At 45.0% G+C, this 23,235-nt stretch overlaps 1 protein-coding gene across 1 annotated transcript in view; it reads right to left on the bottom strand.

The window, feature by feature from the left end:
• Window positions 1-23,235, bottom strand: part of CLEC4G (C-type lectin domain family 4 member G) — a 43,011-nt gene that overhangs the window by 383 nt on the left and 19,393 nt on the right. Inside the window, exons 4-12 of the mRNA XM_030197158.1 lie at window positions 22,220-22,270; window positions 21,302-21,352; window positions 19,944-19,997; window positions 16,979-17,104; window positions 13,934-13,996; window positions 10,274-10,363; window positions 9,249-9,338; window positions 7,997-8,151; window positions 7,002-7,102 (exon numbers count right to left, since the gene is read on the bottom strand). Coding sequence (XP_030053018.1) covers window positions 7,002-7,102; window positions 7,997-8,151; window positions 9,249-9,338; window positions 10,274-10,363; window positions 13,934-13,996; window positions 16,979-17,104; window positions 19,944-19,997; window positions 21,302-21,352; window positions 22,220-22,270 — 781 coding nt within the window. The remainder of the gene's footprint in view (window positions 1-7,001; window positions 7,103-7,996; window positions 8,152-9,248; window positions 9,339-10,273; window positions 10,364-13,933; window positions 13,997-16,978; window positions 17,105-19,943; window positions 19,998-21,301; window positions 21,353-22,219; window positions 22,271-23,235) is intronic.

The following is a 23,235-nucleotide window of genomic DNA, read 5'->3' as shown; positions in this document are numbered from 1 at the left end:
GAAGCTAACCGAGCAGCTTGGACTTCATTTTATGTGGTAATCTGTCCAAGTAGCAGCTGAATTCCATCCCTGGACCATTCTGGCACTACCCGGACAGTTCTGTGGCCAACAGGACCAGTATGAGAGTCTGATCAGTACCATTTAATTGGCTAGGGGCCTTTTCTACCTGTTTGGGGTGTAGTTAACAATGCTAAGATGTTATTTTACTGTTGACCCTAGTTATTAGGAACGTCTTATTGCATAAAAATAGAACCTATGCTAAAATTGCACAAGTTACTGATAAAAACAGCCCATCTTAATGATAGCCCACATTGATAACGTCCCCAGTTTCAGTGTCTGGTAACCTGAGCTGATATTCTGATGTCATAAAGCCTCATTCCACCAATAAGAGCCAACCTTATCAGTGATGTCACAATGACTTGATTGCTCTATTCTTGGCTCACTTCTGATACTGTGATGTCATAATGCCTCATTCCACCACTCCCCTAAGAGTCAATCAGTGATGTCATAATGCCTCATTCCACCAGTCCCTAAGAGTCAACCTCATCAGTGATGTCACAATGGCTTGATTGTCCTATACTTGGCTCACCTTTATGTGATTCCGATTTCTACAGACATTTCTTTTTTCTTTTAATTAAGGAGGGAAGTTATCAACATGGGCTACCATTAAGACAGGTTATTATACTGTCAACCCCAGTTATTATTAACTAGGTCTCACTGCGTAAAATAACATGTCAACGGTAGCCCACGTTGATAACTACACCAAACAGCTTTCAGTATTGATCCTTTAATTTCACAACTAATTAACAGTTTTGAACTCACCAAAGGACAGTCTTACAGCACCTTTGTCGCAAACGAATTCTCAGATTGTCTTCCTACAGAATAATTAAATTTGGACAATTGGCGTTTATCTGAATTCAGAACATGTTCAGCAGAAATTCCCTTGTGATTTCTGCTTCCTCGTGCTTCACAAAGATAATTTTGCTTACCCAATTTTTTTTGGGGGGGGGGGGAGAGAAACAGGATAAGGGGAGATATGATTGAGGTCTAGAAAATGCAGAGTGGTGTAGAACAAGTAGAAGTAAATCAATTTTTTACTTATTCCAAAAGTACAAAAACTAGGGGATACTCGAGGAAGTTACATGGAAATACTTTTAAAACAAATAGGAGGAAATATTTTTTCAGTCAACGAATAGTTAAGCTCTGGAACTCTTTGCCGGTGGATGTGGTAACAGCAGTTAGCGTATCTGGGTTTAAAAAAGGTTTGGCCCCTCTGAAGGGACACCACCTTGTTGTGGTGGAGGGGCATCTGTGTTTCAATGACTCAGAGGGCTATGCTGAAGGGTTACCCATATCAGACAGGCCTCTGAGGAGAAACCAGACAAAGAGTGTCCCAAACTGGGAGAGTGGTAAGATGGCAACCTGAAAAGTTCATATGCTCAACGGCCCAGCTGCCCTCTGAAGTTTCGTCTTCTTTACGTAAATTTCCTCTCTACAATTGCAGTTACCTTAACTGAGAGGAAGGGGACAACCAGCGGTCAGCCGCTGATGGCCAACGTTTTGTCCCCTGAGCAGCAAGTGCGGGACCGCTGCGCGACGAACTGCCCACAGTTAGCAGATTAGCGCCAGCGAAGGAGCGTCAATGCTCTTGGACCTGGAAAAAACAACTCCATCGCTCCCGAATTATTCAACCACCATGTCCAAAGGAGTGGAGGAGTGAGTTAGAGGCATATGCTGAAACGGAGGACGTTTACAGCAGAACCCGAATCGGCGGAACCACTCCTAAACACCTAAGAGAAATCAACTTGGAGTTTTTGACTCCCATGGAGGTTACATTGAATACCATCCAGAAGGCGCTTCGGGACTTAACGGTGGCAGTAAATAATTTTGTTTCAGATATAATTTTATTAGAGAGTTACATGGACAATTTAACTGAACCCTTTGAGAGTGAAAAATTGATATAACAAATGATTCTACATGAGCAAGAAGTGGTTATGATTTTGAAAATGATAATAGACCAGAAACTTTGAATAATAAAATGAATATTATTATAGACTAGTAAAAAAGGCCCGTTTCTGACACAAATGAAACGGGCGCTAGCAAGGTTTTCCTCGGAGTGTGTATGTTTGGGAGAGTGTATGTGAGAGTGTCTGTTTGAGAGTCAGAGTGAAAGTGTGATTGTGTGAGAGAGAGCGTGAGTCTGGGTGTGAGTGTGTTTGTGAGAGAGTGTGTGTGTGAGAATGAGAGTGTGTGCAAGTGTGTATGTGAGACACAGTGTGAGTGAGAGTGTGTGTGTGTGGGCGAGAGAGAGAGTGTGTGTGAGACACAGATTCTCTGTTTGAGTGAGTGTATGAGACCAAGCGAGTGTGTGAGTGACTGTGTGGCACATAGAGAGTGAATGTGATACAGTGTGAGACAGAGTGTGTGAGAGTGAGAGTCAGAAAGACATTGTATATGAGAGAGAGAGTGTGAGCCGTGCCCTCCCAATCCATGGCCATCTGTCCCCTGCCCCCTCCATTCATCCTTTTCCAGCAATTCCCCTCTGTCCCTGAGCCCTGCCCTCCCAATCCATGGCCATCCATGTTTGTCTGTCACCTGCCCCCTCCATTCATCGCTATCCTGCATTTCCCCTCTCTGCCTGAGGCCTGCTCTGCAATCCATATCCATCCATGCCCATCTGTCCCCTCCATTCATCCCTATCCAGCAATTCCCCTCTCCCTGAGTCCTGCCCTTCCAATCCATGCCCATCCATGCTCATCTGTCACCTGGCCCCTCCATTTTTCCCTATCCAGCATTTCCCCTCTCTGCCTGAGGCCTGCTCTGCAATCCATATCCATCCATGCCCATCTGTCCCCTCCATTCATCCCTATCCAGCAATTCCCCTCTCCCTGAGTCCTGCCCTTCCAGTCCTGCCCTTCCAATCCATGCCCATCCATGCTCCTCTGTCACCTGGCCCCTCCATTTTTTCCTATCCAGCATTTTCCCTCTCTGCCTGAGGCCTGCTCTGCAATCCATATCCATCCATGCCCATCTGTCCCCTCCATTCATCCCTATCCAGCAATTCCCCTCTCCCTGAGTCCTGCCCTTCCAATCCATGCCCATCCATGCTCATCTGTCACCTGGCCCCTCCATTTTTCCCTATCCAGCATTTCCCCTCTCTGCCTGAGGCCTGCTCTGCAATCCATATCCATCCATGCCCATCTGTCCCCTCCATTCATCCCTATCCAGCAATTCCCCTCTCCCTGAGTCCTGCCCTTCCAATCCATGCCCATCCATGCTCCTCTGTCACCTGGCCCCTCCATTTTTCCCTATCCAGCATTTTCCCTCTCTGCCTGAGGCCTGCTCTGCAATCCATATCCATCCATGCCCATCTGTCCCCTCCATTCATCCCTATCCAGCAATTCCCCTCTCCCTGAGTCCTGCCCTTCCAATCCATGCCCATCCATGCTCATCTGTCACCTGGCCCCTCCATTTTTCCCTATCCAGCAATTTCCCTCTCTGAGTCCTGCCCTCCCAATCCATGCCCATCCATGCTCCTCTGTCCCCTGCCGCCTCCATTCATCCTTTTCCAGCAAGTCCCCTCTCGCCCTTCCATGTCCCCCCCCCCCCCTCGCATCCATGCTACGCTCTCTCCCATGTCCCAGCCTGGCCCGCCCTCTTCTCCCCCCCCCTTCGCATCCATGCCCCTCCCCCCTTCGCATCCATGCATCTTTTTTTTTTTTTTATTCTTTTTAACTTTACCTCCGTGGCGGTTCGTGCAGCGAAGCGTCAGGGAAGGAGGCGGCGCTCCCGACGTCTAGCTTTCCCTTCGCTGTGTTCCGCCTTGTTTTGAAGGCGGAACACAGCGAAGGGAAGGCTAGACGTCGGGAGCGCCGCCTCCTTCCCTGACGTTTCGCTTCCGGATTTGTTTGTTTTGTCGCGAGGGCGGGGCAGAGACGGCAGGCTGAACCCTTCAGCCTCAGCCTGGGAGTGACGTCAGATGGCTTCAAGGCTTCAAGGCTTCAGGGTTTGAAGCTTCCGGCTTCAAGTTTCCGGCTTCACAGAACGTTGGCTTCAGAACGTTCACGGTGCGTTTTATTATATTAGATGATTAATATTGAGATTATTGTTTTTTTCCCAGAGTTCCGGGTATGACTCCTAAAGTTTTCCTCAGAAATATTTCCTCAATTATTACTTTAAAAGGAGTGAAGCCTGTGAAAACTGGGATTACTTTAATCAGTGGGATTTGAATTAGAGTTGAATTAGAGACTTAAGTATATGTATTGTTAAACAATTTCTGGTTTTTAAAAGAGAGAGAATGTAATCAGATGTATTATTTCTAACTAAAACCTGGACAATAAGTATGTTCTCAATGACATGAATTGACTATACGCCGTATTTGGTCTTGAAGAAGCCAACTAGATGATCAACGCGGAATAATAAATTAGACGAGTAATATCTGGGGATAATCAGGTTAATACCACAGGGTTTTTTTTTCTGTTTACTATTTAATTGATCTCCTTGTCTTGTTTCACTCTCCCTATTTAGTGGTCTAAGGAAGAGAATAGAATTACCTGACTGAAATCATTTCTATATATTACTTTGTCTGTATTTCCAGCAAGTTGTTTTATCGCTTGTAAAAATTTAAATGGTTATAAAAAGTTTGGACAGCTTCCTGGAGGAAAAGTCCATAGTCTGCTATTGAGACAGACATGGGAAGCAACTGCTTGCCCTGGTACTTGTAGCATGGAATGTTGCCATGATTTCTGTTTCTGCCAGGTACTTGTGACCTGGTTTGGAAAACAGGATCGTGGGCTAGATGGGCCATTGGTCTGACCCACTTGGGCTACTGTTATGTTCTGGACGCCCAGATGCCCTTATAGAATACTATCAGCACCTAATTTTTGGGGTCCTCTATGGAATTGCCTCTTTAATGCTCCCACATTAACTCAGTGTTGATCGGTTAGCATGCACCAATGTGAACAAGCAGCTGGATAATGCTCATTCTCCATCCTCTCTAAAAAAAACATTAAAAAAAATAATGCATGCCAAGTGCGTGTCAGCTAATAGGCAAAATGCCACAAACCATAACCTGCCCGATATTTAGCGCTATTTAACTGGTCAAAACAGATGCTAACCGGCTGTCCTCCGCTGCGTATTCGCGGTTAGCGGCTGACAATATAACCAGCAATCCACTGATTTTTAAACTGGGTTTGATGGTCATATTTGGCCGTGTCAAATACTGATATGTCGACATAGCCGGTTATCTTCAAACCAGCTGAAAAACCCCCAGATATTCAATGCCATTCACTGGAAATGGCTTGGCATTGAATTTTCGGGTTCAGCGTGGACAGCGAGAGACGGTTTGGATATCGGGGTCTGTTTTTATTGTTTATTTCAGGCCTTTCATGAAAACAACCAAGGCAGTTTACCAGAAATGGGGGACAAGAACCACAATTGTAGTACAGAAAAAGTGTGCGTGTGGGGGGATATAGGAGTGAACACTGATTACAGCAGGCCGCTTCGGCCAACTGAGCTTCAGGGGAAGAGAGAAGTTTTCAGGGTGGCATGGAATTTCGTATGTGGTTGTTCTGATCTGATATTTGAAAGGGTGCTTTAGTAAAAAGACCCCTTAAACACTTAAATCTAAACAAATGAACTGCAGGCCTAAAGTTTTCAGAAACTGGTGATACTATCAAGTCCCCAGATCTGACTGAAAATCTACCATTATTGTGACAAAGTCTGCAGTGTGCCGCTCAGCTGGTTGTTTCACTGTCAGCGGCATAATCGAAAGAGGACGCCCATCTTCCGACACAAATCGGGAGATAGGTGTCCTCTCAGGGTCGCCCAAATCGGCATAATGGAAAGCCAATTTTGGGCGTCCTCAACTGCTTTCCATCGCGGGGATGACCCAAGCTTATGGGGGCGTGGTTAAGAGATGGGTGTCCTCAGCCGATAATGGAAAAAAGAAGGGCGTCCCTGATGAGCACTTGGCCGACTTTACTTTGTCCAATTTTTTTCATGATCAAGCCTCAAAAAGGTGCCCGATCTGACCAGATGACCACCGGAGGGAATCGGGGATGACCTCCCCTTACTCCCCCAGTGGTCACCAACCCCCTCCCACCCTAAAAATAAAAATTAAAAAAAAATTTTTTCCAGCCTCAATGCCAACCTCAAATGTCATACCCAGCTCCATCACAGCAGTATGCAGGTCCCTGGAGCAGTTTTTAGTGGGTGCAGTGCACTTCAGGCAGATGGACCCAGGCCCATCCCCACCCACCTGTTACACTTGTGGTGGTAGATGTGAGCCCTCCGAAACCCACTGTACCCACATCTAGGTGCCCCTCCTTTACCCCTTAGAGCTATGGTAGTTGTGTACAGTTGGGGGGGGCTCAGCACCGAAGGTAAGGGAGCTATGCACCTGGGAGCAATTTGTGAAGTCCACTGCAGCGCCCCCTAGGATGCCCGGTTGGTGTCCTGGCATGTGAGGGGGACCAGTGCACTACAAATACTGGCTCCTACGACCAAAGGGCATGGATTTAGTCTCCATTATCGGCGAAAACCGAGGTTGTCCATCTCTAAGGGCGACCATCTCAACATTTAGGTCGACCTAAATGTTGAGCTTTGGGCGTCCCCGACCGTATTATTGAAGCGAAAGATGGACGCCCATCTTGTTTCGATAATACGGGATGCCCCGCCCCTTCGCGGGGACGTCCTCAAAAATGGGCATCCCCGTTCAAAAATGCCCTTCTGTGTGCTCCTTATTGTACCATTTTTAAAGGGAAAACTGACCACGCTTTGGCTGACCACTTTTTAACACTGGGGAGGATAGGTGATGGGTGTATCAAGGTTTTAATGTGATTCTTGTAATCCAGAAACTCTCTGGGCTGAGGGTAAGGATTTTCTCTCCTCCTCACCCCCTTATTATATCACAAAGCCCTGCTAAAGCTGCCTTGCCATTGGTTTAAGCCTCAATAGATATGCCAATCTAAGGCACTCAGATTACCTGAAAACTGACTTACCTAAATGTTAGAGGCTTCCCATCAACCCACGTCCAAACATTTGCTTTTTTACGAAGACCAATCCAATAGCTGTGTGGCTTGATATAATCCAGTAAATATCTCTGAGTGGGAAAAGAATTCATACCACATGACAATACAGCAGAAGCTGCTAAAAAGACCACCAGTTACCCCACGGTCACCTATTCCACTCATTGTTACTGCATGTGAGGTTATAGTCCCTTTGCCACATTCTCCAGCTCACCTGCCCACAGTGCGAACAAGCTGGCTCTGCTGGTTACAGGGCAATTGCTTCATACTTTCCAACCTACTAAGCCTGCTAAAGGATGTGTTCTTGCCTTCAGCACATATAAAGATGGGGGTAGAAGATACTTAAGAGGGTGATACCATTGAAGTCTATAGAGGTCAATGATGTTGGGAAGAGATATTACCATTGAAATCCATGGGGGTCAATGATATAGAGAACAGATACTTAAGAGGGTCACGCCATAAAAGGGTGACACCATTGAAGTCTGTAGAGGTCAATGATGTTGGGAAGAGATATTTAAGAGTCTGACCATTGAAGTCTGTAGAAGTCAATGATGTTGGGAAGAGATATTTAAGAGTCTGACCATTGAAGTCTATAGAGGTCAATGATGTTGGGAAGAGATATTTAAGAGGCTGATACCATTGAAGTCTATAGAGGTCAATGATGTTGGGAAGAGATATTTCAGAGGCTGATACCATTGAAATCTATGGGGGTCAATGATGTTGGGAAGAGATATTTGATACCATTGAAATCTATGGGGGTCAATGATGTTGGGAACAGATATTTAAGAGGCTGATACCATTGAAGTCCATGGGGGTCAATGATATAGGGAACAGACATTTAAGAGGGTGATACCATTGAAGTCTATGCAGAAGGATGTGGTCATGTAGTCGAGAATCTCTTGAGCATAAGGAAGTTCAATGGTGCCTCCACATCTAATGATCATTTCACTCGCATCAGAATTATTCACCGTTTCATCCTCTTCGACAATCAGCAGGTGAGCGCTCTTAGAGATGCAGAACTCTTGAGCACTTTCCCAGTTTCTGTTGTCCGTCGAAAAGTAATAACAAGATCCCTGGTTCCAGTGCCAGTCTTGTGGACATCGGCAAAGTGTGCAGGTTGAGTCTGTGAGAAATAACAATGTGATACACCCAGGTGGGTACAAGAAGAAGGACCAAAAGCTACAATCATTAGCATGAACACGGTGATCTCATGACATCGGCCCAGAAAGAGCAAATGAGTTCAAGATTTTCAGAAAAAAGCTGGCTAATTCCTTAGAGTAGCAGGTCAAGTGCACCTGTGTAGAACCAATCGTAATGAACCTGACCTAGAGGGGGTAGTTTTCAAACAGTCAACTAAATGGCCTGCCAAGTACCTGTGAACCTCATACCTAATTTTCAAAGAGAAAGCATGTATGATTTTTCCCTTTCAAAATTGTCCACTAATACCTATGAACTTTGTACCTGTTACTTCCATGGCCTGATTACCTGTGTGTAAACTTTAATATCCAATATATTCATACTGTCGTCAACCCTGCCTTAAACACAGCCTGAGGGGACACATCGATTCTTTTTGGCTAAAAGGGAAACCATTAGCCAGACATAATAGGTGCAAATTTCAGACAGTAAGAATATTTTGAAGCTTTATGGTTACATGAGGGAAGAGAAGGCGTGCTGGATGATAACTAAAGTGGGGATCTTGTATGCTCAGCCACTCCGGATGGTGGCTTACAGGGAAAGAAGATATCCTGGATAAGGAAAACTATCTCACGTGATCATGCTGAATGGATGAAAGCTGAGATATGTACTTGGAAGTGGAAATTATTGGATGGGCCAGTTGGTCTTTTTCTGGAATGGTTGTGAGAATGAGATACAGGGATGTGTTATAGGGGTAAGTTGCAACACGGAGACGATACAGGGAAATGTTATCGGACTGATATTCAGGAGGGAGGTGAATGGATTCGAGAATGTGTTCGAGGCTATGACACAGAACAGATATGGATGGACTAGAGCAGTGCGCTGAGTACCTGGGGAACTGGGTTCAAATCCCACTGCAGCTCCTTGTGACCCTGGACAAGTTGCTTAACCCTCCACTGCCCTAGGTACAAAAACATATTGAGAGCCCACTAGAGTCAGAGAAAGTACCTGGATGTGCTGTGTACGTCTAGTAGTGCTATAGAAATGATTAATAGTAGGATGGGCTTGAGGCTTTTAACGTCTCACCTATTTTTTTGTGTAACGCTTCCATTTCATTGTTCACCTCGGTCCTGATTTTCTCTCGGTCCTTCCTTGCATCTTCCAAATCCTTGGCCACTGAAGATACAGAAACACAAGTGTCTCCATAAAGATTTGAAAGACTTTACAGTTCACGATGATGGTGTGGAACATGGCATCTCCCCACCTCATGGCCTGACAGGTGAGGGTTACCACTGCATTCAAAGACCTACACATCCAACTTCTTTAAGAAGCAGGAGATAGAAATGCATGGATTAAAAACTGGAGCCAATCACTTTCCTTAACTATCTTGGTGTTTACTCTGGATTGTTCCTGATCCTCCCTCAAGCACTCCATGTCATAGGAGCCTGGTTTGTGGGTGCCAGCGAGTTTCAAGCACCCTACTTCAGGCAGTGGCGTAGCTACGTGGGGCCAGGGGGCCTGGGCCCCCATAGATTTGGCCCTGGACTCCCCTGCCAACGACCCTCTCGACCCCCCCCCCTCCTGCCGCCATCGCCGTGGGCTACCTTTGCTGGCGGGGGACCCCAATCCCTGCCAGCCGAGGAGGTCCTCTTCTTCCCGCGAAGGCTTCGTTCTGTTTCTGATGTCAGACTCACAGAAACAGAACGAAGCCTTGCAGATCAGCCAGGCTTCGTTCTGTTTCTGTGAGTCTGATGTCCTGCACGTACAACGTGTAGGACGTCAGAAACAGAACAAAGCCTTCGCAGGAAGAAGAGGACCCCGGCTGGTGGGGATTGGGGTCCCCCGCCAGCAAAGGTAGGCGACGGCGGGAGAGGGTTGGCGGCGGGAGGGGGATCGAGAGGGTCGTCAGCAGGGGGGGGGCTAAAATGTGCCCCCTCACCTCAGGCTCTGGACCCCCTCCCGCCGAAGTCTGGCTAAGCCCCTGACTTCAGGGTGTCTAGGTAGGGTTAATTAGTATTGTATTTGGCATCCCCAAGCATTCTGAAATTTTGACGTCTATGTTCCAGGTGCAACTTTCGAAGATTGAGAATCTATCTGCCATCATCTCTTACCACTGTTGTCCTGCAGCTCCTGGAGGGCTCTCTGCATATCAGTCCTGGCTTCTCCCTGCTCCGTCATCGCCTTCAGCGTAGTCTCTGACACTGAAAACACAAGAGTGTTGGGAAGTAGATAGGACACTGGTGCCTGTAGACTTTTAAGACTGAATGCAAAGACAGAAGAAAATCAGGGGACTGCCGATGTGTCTACAGTGAAGAAATCCTAGAATAAAATCGCGAAATAATCCGCTGTCTAAGAAATGACTATATTATAAACTGTATGCAAAACAGTATATCTCTTGCAGGAAAAAAGGCCTCAAAGAGCTCCTAGATACTGATAAATCTATCGGAGCTGAAACAGATCACAAGGATCTTACCTTCATCATTGGCCAAAAAAACCTTTAAACAGTATAGTGCTTCCTGCAGTATTGATAGTATCTGTAATCACTGTGCCTTTTTATATATACTTATTTTCACATGCTAAATAGAACTGTTGGTACCAACACTTATCTTTTTAAAGGTGGTACTCTTGGACCGCGTTGCCCAAACAGGTGCTGTGCTGTCTTCACCTTCTGTGCCCCCGAGCCGATGATGGCCAGCGTTTCGCAATGCTGCTTCAGGGTCTCGGTGCCTCCTTGCTGTCTTTATCCTGTGCTTCTGAGCAGCCTCCCAGGACAGCTTCACAGCAAGCCCTTCTCCCTTCCTGCAGACAGAGCACCTCTTAAAAAACAGCCTAATTCCCTGACTTTCAAGGGCTAGTTTCTCTCCTTCCAACTGGGGTTTGCTTCACATTTCCTAGGCCCTCTCGTGAAGCATACTCCAGTTGGAAGGAGAGAAACTAGCCCTTGAAAGTCAGGGAATTAGGCTGTTTTTTAAGAGGTGCTCTGTCTGACCCTGAAGCAGCATTGCGAAACGCTGGCCATCGTCGGCTCAGGGGCACAGAAGGTGAAGACAGCACAGCATCTGTTTGGGCAACGCGGTCCAAGAGTACCACCTTTAAAAAGATACGTGTTGGTACCAACAGTTCTATTTAGCATGTGAAAACAAAAATATAAGTATATATAAAAAGGCACAGTGATTACAGATACTATCAATACTGCAGGAAGCACTATATTGTTTAAAGAGTTTTTTGGCCATTGATGAAGGTAAGATCCTTGTGATCTGTTTCAGCTCCAATAGATTTATCAATATCTAGGAGCTCTTTGAGGCCTATTTTCTTGCAAGAGATATACTGTTTTGCATACAGTTTATAATATAGTAATTTCTTAGACAGCGGATTAGTTCGTGATTTAGTTCTAGGATACTAGTATATCCGCACCCCATGAATAGTACAATTATAGTGGATTCTACAGTGAAGAAATACCAGAATTTGGGTGACAAAAAAAAAAGCTGAGTTCCTATAATCAGGTTTCCAAATGTGTGTTCTATTTTCAGCCAAACCTAGGAGCCTAAGTTTTCAGCTGAGATTTTGTCTTAATTTAGAAACCTAAAAGACAACAAGGGTTAGGGGAGTAAATTACATGCAGAATGGCATTTTTAACGCAAGCACGCTTTTTGCCTCTTCTTTGCCCACAGAAAAAGACAAAGCCATGTCTGTCTGCGTACAAAACTAGGTTGTGAAATTCTGTCTTTTGTAAATGACGGAGGATCGGTTTGGTAGCTGTATCATGATTGCCCTCTCATGGCAGAAAGTGAGAACTGCAGTCACCATTAACCCACTAGAGAAGGGTTTTGTTTTACACAACATCTCCCAAACTTTCCAAGGTTTTGACCCATCATGAGGGATCACAGTCCTGGTTCTGCCTCACTGAATCTATGTACTTGCAGCTTCTTGTCATTAGAGGTACCGGGTTTCAATGGGAGTGGAGGGGGCAAAAGCAGTAAACCAGGACAGGCCCCGGGTAGAGTGAACACACACACAAGTGAGGCAAACTGTAGAGTCATTCTGTGGCATCACAAACCCTCTCCCCAAAAATCAGGAAAGAATTTCAGTTTAGTCACGCAGCAGTGGGCGCTTGAAGAAAGAACTCTCAAGACCATCACTTACTGCATAATTAATCAAATCAACAAAAATAAAACATGGAAAAGAAAATAAGATGATACCTTTTTGATTGGACATAACTTAATACATTTCTTGATTAGCTTTTGAAGGTTGCCCTTCTTCGTCAGATCGGAAATAAGCAAATGTTGGTAGATGACAGTATATATAAGTGAAACATCAAAGCATTTCAGTGGCTGGTGGCCACCTCAGAACACACCCTCCCTACCTCAGACAGCCTAAAAATACTCGGCGTCACAATTGACCGCAACCTTACCCTTGAGAGCCAAGTAAACTCCGTAATAAAGAAAATGTTCTATTCAATGTGGACACAAACGAATAAAACCTTTTTTCCCGAGGGAAATTTTTTGAAACCTTGTACAATCAATGGTCTTAAGCCACGCAGATTACTGCAATGGAATCTATGCGGGATGTAATGAAAAACTCGCCAAAAAACTCCAAACCGCCCAAAACACAGCTGCCAGGCTGGTATTTGGTAAAGCACGCTTCGAAAGTGCTAAACTCCTCCAAGAAAAGCTGCACTGGCTCCCAATTAAAGAATGGATCATCTTCAAAATCTGCACCTTGGTTCACAAAGAGGCATATTTTCAAAGCACTTAGCCTTCCAAAGTTCCATAGAAACCTATGGAACTTTGGAAGGCTAAACACTTTGAAAATATGCCTCCCAAAATCATCTACAGCGTAGTCCCAGGATACATGACAGACCTCATAGATCTACCAACCAGAAACAGAATCGGATCATCAATACAAAACAACTTACGCATCCAGCTTTTCCTACATAAGCGCACAACTATGGAATGGACTCCCCAAAACTGTGAAAATAATCCATGACCAGGAAATCACTAAAAACCAACTTCTTCAAAAAGGCTTACCCCACCAATCCAACGTAAATCCCCACACCCAGCAACACAGCATAACCAATGATCGTACTGGACAACACACAATCTTCACTCCCTCCGACCTTCATGGTACCTGATACACAACTACCTCATTCGACCACAACATAACCTTGTATTTATCAACCAACTGGCGAACGCCTTTACGGTATTATGTAAGCTACATTGAGCCTGCAAATAGGTGGGAAAATGTGGGGTACAAATGTAACAAATAAATAAATTCATGGTTATGGCTTGAGGAGACAGCAAGCTGCCTATAAGTCAGTCTTAATATTAAGAAAAACGCTGGTTCAACATTCGAGTCACTTGAAGTCCCTGGCAGATCCTAATGGGGTGACCCCTTCCCTGCTGTTCACCCCTAGCTTTTGGAATTAAGACATGGGACTCCCCAAACTAACATAGCGTGGATACAGTATGTGATGTGTTAATTTATCTGGACACATAGAGCATGCATACGGATGTCGGTCGGAGAAAAATTTGATTCATGGCTTGGGAGAAGGGCGAGGAAAAAAAATACTTAATAAAAGGCCAAAAAATAAAAATCAATGCAAAGCAACAAAAAGAAAGGATATTAAACCTAAAAAAAACAAACCTCCACCACCTGATGTCCTAAATAAAGTGAGAAAAACACAGAAAATAAAACTCAGTGTAAACTTTAAGAAACATTGGCCAAAGCACTGTGCCAATGCCAGATAGGCAGAGGGTGATATGGTCTCTCACCATTTCTGACGGTGTCCGAGTACTGCGCATGTAGTCGCTCCAGCTCTTCTGAGATCTTGGAGACTGCAGTGGGGAGAGGAGGAAAAGCGTCACTGAAAATTCTTTCCAAAATAAATCTACCACTTTTATTGGAGGGGGAGGGAGGGAGGAGGAAGATCAGAGCTGGGCTGAGCAGAGCTATGGCACATACTGCACCCTGGAGGGAGTCTTTTCAGTTGCACTAAGACATTTGTGCAAATATCTTGACAGCATAGCGCCTAGTGCGATTGCTCAGTTATTGTCACTATTTTCCTGGTTGCCCAAACTTGTGTATGCAATTTTGAATGACATTTATAAAATTTGGGGATAGCACCTGAAAAATCACCATTATGAATCTAGAGGCTGTTCTAACGAAACTGACGGGTGCTCGTTTTCTATCTATGGGCTTCGTATGGTTTATTAAAAATTTGCTATACCGCTATAGCTAACTATCAGGTCACAGCAGTTTACAAAGTACATAAAAATATAGAAGATGGAAAAGAGCTACATTTTGAATAGGAAAGATTGCATATACTGGCAAAGCCAACACACTATTAAAGCTAAGAGTAGCAGGAAAAATAAACTAGACATGCAAAATAATAAGGAGCTAAATGGTAATCCTGTTTAGAAGGAATGGTTCCGTGGAATCTTAGAGGAGATTGGGTGGTGACGCCGGTAATTGGAAACAAAACGGGAAGCTGGGCAGACTTCTATGGTCTACGCCCTGATCGTGACTGAATAGATAGGGATGGGCTGGAGTGTAAATTTTAAGGGGCTTCAAAGTTAGCTTCAGAACTTAGTACAAGAACAGTGCTGAGCAGACTTGTACGGTCTGTGCCCTGAGAAAGGAAAGGACAAATCAAACTCTGGTATAAAGTATCACATACCATGTAAAATGAGTTTATCTTGTTGGGCAGACTGGATGGACCGTTCAGGTCTTTATCTGCCGTCATTTACTATGTTACCTTAGCATCTAGCGTGCTCGAATTCCATGAGCACACGGTAATCTTTATTACAGGGGCCCCATAATTAGGTGTTACTATCCTTGCTGTGCTCTAACTCTGCCCACACATTATACAGATTGAAGGGTCCTTTTACTAAGGTGTGTTCAACACACATGTCAATTTGGAACTACCACGAACCCCCGGGCGGTAATTCCATTTTTAATGTGCGTCCGAAAAAATATTTTTATTTTCTATCCGGGGGCGGTAATCGGCAGTGTAAGCATGCTGATGATTACCGCCCGGTTAACGCGTGAGATCTTGGCGGTAAGGTCTCGGGCCCAAAATGGACGCACGTCCATTTTCAGCCCCCAAGAAAAGGCCTTTATTGCAGGCGAGCTGTAAAATGGACCAGCGCAGGCCATTTTTTTCAGCGCACCTTAGTAAAAGGATGCCTGAGTGATTAGCGTGATCTTTGAAAATCAGAGGCTTGGGGAGTTATGCATTTATCGGCCACCAGTAGATACATAACTCCTTTTGAAATTGGTCCCTCAGTGCTGTATCCCTGATGATGTTCACCTGATTTTCACCAGTTAACCGCTGCCTTGGTTGTGCTACCTTCTCATATTCCAGCGTGTAGTTAGGGAGGAGGGTCTGTCAGGGTGTGTGTGCATTTGTCTGTCTGTCATACGCAGTTTGGCGGTTCAGCCCGATGTTGTTGTGCTGGGAATATCTTTAAGACTGAATTTGCTGTGAAAATAACAACCATTGCGTTATGGTGGTACATTGAACGGCTCCTGAAGAAGCCTATGGCGAAACACAAGCTATGTGTACAGCTGTTTCCTTGAATGGTCTTTGTATGGAAAGAAGACGGTTGTCATTGGTACTGTAGTGATGGACATCTGAATGCTATTGTTTCAAGGACTTGATTATAGCAGGATTACAACTGGAATATCACAGTGATTTATGGTTTTCAGCTTGAACGACAATTGAGGGTATAAGAAGAGTTCAATACAGGGGTGTGTTTAGTTTTCTCTGGATAGTGACAGTTAAGAGAGAAGACTTTGATAATGAGTGGCTCTGGAGGAAATGAAGCACGTAATATATGAATGAATCTATAATGAACAAGAACAATTAACAGACCCATAATAAGCTATTGTTAAATTGATCCAGAGATATTTTAGAGATGTTGTAAAAAATTTATGAAAGGTTTTGTAGTAGGATTTTGTATGTGTTTATATTAAAATGTAAAAATATATTCTTTGTAGAGTAAGAGATATAACATAAGTGACAAATATTATCCCAAAATTAATATATTTTGCACTTATGTCATACGCAGAGAGACAGACAGACACTTATTAAGCTTGCCTGATGTAAAATGTGTCAAGTAGATTGTTCTGATTCTGTGCTTTACTCTGTCTTCGAAAAACTTGTCCTCTCTTTTTCCACAATGGCTCTGAGCTATCAGACTATGGCAGAAATGTTCATGTTTAATTAAAACCTGATAAACCGTCTTTCAGGGAAAATTAAAGCTACTCTGAAAGGAACTAGAAAAACGGTAAGAAAATCAGAGCACCAAAAACAGTTCTAGGACAGGAGAGAAGAACCTACTAGTCCATCAGGGCCTGGGTATCAGAGGGGAATGCTTGGGTAAAAAGATAGACCTTCACGAGGGCTCTGAATTTACAAGTGGACTTCAAGAGGCAAAGAATGCAGAGTGACGGGTCGATTCAGGTGAGCGAGATGGGGTGTAAGGCATAAATGGAGAATTTTGTGAACCATTGTGAGTATCTTGTGTTGAAGCCGGTGATGATGCTTAAAGAGGGGAGGGGGTGACACATGAAACAGTAAGTGTACTGTGGTATTTTGCACAGACTGAAGTCTTTTTAAGGAGGAAGCTGGAAGACTTGCAGTAATCCAGTCTGAAAGGCACTAAAGAACAGAGCTAAGAGTGCTGTTCTTTTCGCTCGGGGTGGAACCCTTGGGTTGGCGCCTGAGATCTCCCCAAAATGAACAAAGAGCCAGCCACACTAAGGCATCCTTTACCCCTCCTTCCCCATCATGGAGAACCACTGACCATACTTACACTTCAGAAAAGCCACCGTGACCAGGACCAGCCACAGCAGCAGAGAAACCAGCAGCAGAAAATAAAGACAAGTCATGGGTTTCTTGTCTTTGTCCTTCCGGACCGGATCCCCAGTCATGGGTGGAGCTGGAAAGACACGTAATAAATTAGTAAACAGGATACATCCCAGAGCATCAAAAGTTAAGCTCCATCTTCTCAGGGCCTTCTGTATTTATCAATACAGTGATCACAGGGCTCTTTTGCTGTGTTTCACGCTGGTGGTGGGGCATCAGAGAATTTACTTGTGACCCCCATTGTCTGGGGCTCTAATGGATTTAGGATTTAGAATTTACTTGTCCGACACCCTAAACTACCAGATGCAGATCATGTCAAGTAAATGTGATTTTTTTATTTATTTAATTGGGTGACTACAGAATTAGATTTAGGGCATGTGCTGGATGTGGTTTACGTTTAGATTTCAGCAAAGCTTTTGACAGTGTCCTGCAGAGGGCGCTCGTGAAATTCAGCAGCTTGCGGAGGGTCCTAAGGGGGTAGACTGGATTAGAAGCTGGCGCAGGGATAGACAACAGAGAAATCAGGCTTGATCCAACACAGCACTCTGTTTTCTTAGTCCAAGGACCTGAGCTTTGGAACAAACTACCCGTCCACCTTCGTCTCTTGTCTTCCCTGCAGCAATTTAAAACGAACCTTAAGACCTTGTTATTTGCAGACGCCTTTGACTAATTCAGTCCACGTTCCTTATATGAGGGGCAACACAATCCCCTTCCCACCATCCTATAAAACAATGTATTTCATCCCCCTTTCCTCACAGTCTGTCGCTCTGGTCTTTTTTTCACCTTGCTCTTCATCATAAGCTGCCTAGATATTATTTTGATGGGCAGGATATAAGTCCTGAATAAACTTGGAATTCGGTTTAAGGAGGGAAAGGTGAGTTGTGGAGTGTCACTGAGGCAGATTCTGTTTAATATCATAGGCAAACGTTCAAGCTGTGGGCCTTTTATATAAGTGGGCAAAGAGAGCTTAGTATGGGCTTCAGTGGCAACCTCAGTATTTGGGAAGTAATGCCAGTGCTGGGCAGACCTCTACATTCTGTGTCTCAAAAATGGCAGACATGGGGTCAAGTATACATGGAGGGGCATAATCGAATGGGGCTGGCCCCGTAAAGCGGTGTCTTGACCGTATTATTGAAACAAGATAGCTGGCTATCTTTCGTTTCAATAATACGGTTGGGGCCAGCTTTAGAGATGGCCGGCATTGGTTTTCAGCAATAATGGAAATTAATGCCGGCCATCTCAAGCCTGGCCAAATCCAAGCCATTTGGTCATGGGAGGAGCCAGCATTTGTAGTGCACTGGTCCCCCTCACATGCCAGGACACCAACCGGGCACCCTAGGGGTCACTGCAGTGGACTTCAAAAATAGCTCCCAGGTGCATAGCTCCCTTACCTTGTGTGCTGAGCCCCCCCAAATCCCACTCCCCACAACTGTGTACCACTACCATAGCCCTTATGGATGAAGGGGGGGCACCTACATGTGGGTACAGTGGGTTTGGGGGGGTTTGGAGGGCTCCCATTTATCACCACAAGTGTAACAGGTAGGGGGGGGGATGGGCCTGGGTCCACTTGCCTGAAGTGCACTGCACCCACTACAAACTGCTCCAGGGACCTGCATACTGCTGTCATGGAGCTGGGTATGACATTTGAGGCTGGAAAAAAATGATTTTTAATTTTTTTTGGGGGGGGTGGGAGGGGGTTGGTGACCACTGGGGGAGTAAGGGGAGGTGATTCCCTCTGGTGGTCATCTGGTCAATTGGGGCACTTTTTGAGGCTTGGTCCTAAAAATAAATGGACCAAGTGAAGCCGGCCATCTCGTAACCACGCCCCCGTCCCGCCTTCAGTACCCTGTCGAAACGCCCCCTTTAACTTTGGCCGGCTCTGCGACGGAAAGCAGTTGGAGCCGGCCAAAATCGGCTTTCGATTATACCGATTTGGCTGGGTTCAGAAGATGGCAGGCCATCTCCTTCGAAAATAAGCAGAATAGTCGCCTCAGGGACAGGGAAATACCCAGTGTACCTGAATGTAACTCGCCTTGAGCTACTATTAAAAAGGTGTGAGCAAAAACCTAAATTAAAAAAAATAAAATAAAGTAGTTTGTTCCATTTTATTGGGCACAAGGGTTTAGCCAGAACATTTTTACAGAGGGGTGCGTCCCCCCTCCCCTAAAATCCTGTCTGCGGCACTCATAGGCTGGGGCAGGACAGTTCAGGGAGGAAGTCCCTGTGAAGGCTGCAGCAGACAGGATTTTAAGGCATGGGGGGGGGGGGGGGTCTGACAGGGGGTACATACACCACTGACACACCTTGTTTAAATACGCCACTGATTGGGCAGGTCTTTATCTGCTGTCATTTACTATGTTGCTACGTAGAGATAACAAAAAAAACTGTATTAGATAGTTCAGGGTTTAAGAGAGGCCTGTCTGTCTTTCAAGCCAAGGTTAGTGGTCAAGGTCTTAACAAAGATATGGGAAACCTGCATGCCACGGGGTAAATCCAGGACTGGATCAACCCTGACCTGTGAATTGGGATGCAGTTGGCGGCCTTGTCTTTTCCTCTTACTCCATACGGTGGACCAGTGGTGGAATGTATTTGGGATACAATCCTAGGTTTACCCAATTGAATTCCCCCCCCTCCCCCCAAAAGCAAGACTGCATTCCCTAGGACTTGATTCCCTTGGGCGAATCTGGAGCCAGTTGGCAACCTTATCTTATACGCGCCTTCCCTCACAACAATATGATGGAAAGGTTAGAAGGAAATTTGTCTTTTTGCGGATGACACAACAGATCTGCAACCAAATGGAATAGCAGTTATGACCCTAATCACCTAACTGGGCAGACTATTTGGGTCATTTCAGTCTTCTTCTGCCGTCATCCACTATGTCTATGTTCCCTGACTTTCCGGCTCACACTCACATGCTGCTGGAGCTCTGAAGGCTGTTTCCACTGCTGTACACGACAGGTTCAGCCCTGTAAGAAGAAGCAGAAGGGAATATGAGAAAGCAGCCCTAAGCAACAAGCATATTGGACCCCACCATCATAAAGTAAAGTGGCCAGGTAAGATCGCTCCCCTCCCCTCCACCTGCTCCTTCTCTTCTGCCTTTCCTCTGCAGTACAAACCGTGAAATGACAGGGCCCCCCCTCCCTGTGCAGGAGGGTAAGAAGTGCTGCCCACCTATTCTTCCAATATGATGGGGGACAGGAAAGGTAGATTGAAGGAATTCTACATGCGGTAGCTTTTGCCCACCTGCTCGCTGACAAGACCAGGACAAAGTTCTACCAGCACACCTGGCCACAACACTTTGGAACCTCTGAATAAGTACATAAGTGTTGCCATACGGGGACAGACCAAAAGCCCATTAAGCCCAGCATCCTGTTTCCAACAGTGGCCAATCCAGGTCACAAATACCTGGCAAGATCCCCCCTAAAAGTTCAATACATTTTATGCTGCTTATCCCAAAAATAAGCAGTGGATTTTCCCCAAGTCATTTTGATAATAGGCTATGGACTTTTCCTTTAGGAAGCTGGCTAACCACCTTTACCACATTCTCTGGCAATGAATTCCAGAGTTTAATTACATGTTGAGTGAAGAAAAATGTTCTCCGATTCGTATTAAATCTCCTACTTTGTAGCTTCCGCGCATGCCCCCTAGTATTTTTGGAAAGAGTAAACAAACGATTCACGTCTATCCGTTCCACTCCACTCATTATTTTATAGACCTCTATCATATCTCCAAGCTGAACAGCCCTAGACGCTTCAGCCTTTCCTCATAGGGAAGTCGTCCTATCCCCTCTATCATTGTCACCCTTCTCTGTACCTTTTCTAATTCCACTATATCTTTTTTGAGCGGCGACCAGAATTCAACACAATATTCGAGGTGTGGTTGCACCATGGACCGATACAGAGGCATTATAATGTCCTCACTTTTGTTTTCCATTCTATTTGCTTTCTTAGCCGCCACAGCACACTGACAGCATTTCCCTGAATGTTTGGGTCTAGGTACTTACCTGCTTTTCCTATACTTTTATCCTGCCCTGACCAAACAGTTCCTGAATGATATTCTAACTATGCTGTTCATCTCGCTCCTCCTTGGAAACTAATCCATCTGCGATTCTGAATCGTGCCATGAGTATCCCAGGGGGCAGCATTCTGCTGCCCATTCAAAAATGGTGAAATAAACCAGAAGTTCTGCAGATGATCACAACCTGTGGACAAAGACGACACTACTCGTAGCAAACCAGGGCCCAGAGCATTGGTATCAGGAATTTGTTTACCTATATTAGGTGGCCTGAATGATGTTGCTTCCACTGGAGAAACTGCTAGGTCTGGAAACGAAAAGAAAGATGTCATTCCTCTCTCTGTTCATGTGGCCGAATCCCACCACACCCACTGAGTCTCAGAACAAAAAGCATCCGAGGTAGGTAAAAGCTGATCCTTCAGTCTAAATTTAGCGGGCATGAATTTACTCCTGAGGAAGCTTTGAGTGGCAAAATGGGCTGCTCCATTGAGCCTGTTTAAGATAAGTTGCCCGCTCCTTGCAAATTTTGTAATTTTCAGTAACTATATAAAAAAGCCTTCAGTGTAAAATATAAAGTCTTGAAGGTATATTGAAAAGCTTTTCAATATGTATAAATAGGAGGATTTTTGACCACCAAGTGGAAGTCTGTGAGGTGAGTTCTAGCTCATTGCTTGAGTGATTGAACTGCTGCTGAGGTCTTTTTCCTCTTTTTACTTGGAAGGGTGTATACTATCTATTTATGTGAAGGGCTCTCTACCAGTTGTTTGTATTTTACAGGTATATATCACACACACTAAAGTGTTTCATATGATTTCAAGGGAGGGAAGAGAAAGTAAAGGGGCCAGATGGTTTACCATTACCATTCATATGTTTGGGAGTCCACCCGGGATTATTGAATACCTTATCCAAGCTTACTGCACACTATGTAGTAGCCCTCAGCTAGCCCACTGACTATGTAGTTACACAAAACTTCTAGAAAAAGAATCATCCAGGGCTCGGAGGCAGTCACATAATAGAAATATGAAGGTTGTAGGGAATGACATATCTTGATATAGAGAGAGAGAGCTAGCGGTTACCTCATTTTGGATTCACATTGTGACCTCCCCCTCATCCCCTTTTCTATGCATGAACATCCTAGCTGAATAAAAGACCTTGGTAATTGTCAGTTTCTTACCAGTCCTGGGAGGTCTCAATGGTGGAACTTCTACTGTAGAAATTTCCTTTCCTGGAAGAGAAAGGAAGAGTCAGGGCAGATCCTACGTAATCTCTCTGAAATTGAGTTAATGTCCTATCTCTGCCACCATTTTTTAAGCCAGACGATTCTCAGACATGTTAGGCAAAAGCTGATAATCCATTCTAATAAGAATGAGAAGAACTGATGAAAAGTACGTCCGTGCACACACACTGGGGGAAGGTGATGGAATTGTGAGTGGAATTGTGAACATTTGCATGGTTGTCACAAGCCAGTTGAGCCCTTTCACTATTTCTAAGGGTTATGGAGAAGTGGCCTAATGGGTTGATGGGGAAGCCAGAGTTCAAATCCCTCTGTGGCTTCTTGTGATTGTGGTCAAGCCATTTAACCCTGTGCTAGCAGCAAGGGCCATTTTTCCTGCGTGCCAGGGCCCTTTATACCGCAGCGGGTAAAAAAGCCCCCAGCACACATGGCCATGCGATGAGAGAACTCTTACCGCGTGGCCATGCTGCAGGGAGCCCTTACCGCCATCAAGGTGGTGATAAGGTCTCCCACTCTAAAGCGGCGATGCCAAATTACTGCCGGGTTATCGCCACGCAAGCCATTTCAGGGGATTTTCTTTTTCCCCTGGAAATAGTGCACGCTCAGGGCGGGACCGCCACTCTGTAAAAGGGTCCCTTAGATTGTAAGCCCTGGGGGGGGGGGGGGGCAGGGAAATACCTACAGTATCTGAAGGTAACCTGCACTTACTGAAAAAGGCATGAGCCAAATCCAAAATGCCTTCCTTATGTAAGCTGACTTACCACCGTGTCATAGCCCACTGACCATGGAGTGAAAAAAAATCTCTTAGTACTCTAAAGGTGATCATATAATTAAAATCGGGTCATGCCAAATAACTTCAAAAGAGAATTTAGAAAAGACAGACGATGTGCCTTCCAGTATACAGAGCCTTATAAGGAATGACACTTACATAGCTCCATATTTACTTGATTTATTAC

Source organism: Microcaecilia unicolor, chromosome 3 (genome assembly GCF_901765095.1).
Source record: "Microcaecilia unicolor chromosome 3, aMicUni1.1, whole genome shotgun sequence".
Classification (NCBI taxonomy): domain Eukaryota; kingdom Metazoa; phylum Chordata; class Amphibia; order Gymnophiona; family Siphonopidae; genus Microcaecilia; species Microcaecilia unicolor.
This window is presented reverse-complemented; position numbering and strand designations above follow the sequence as displayed.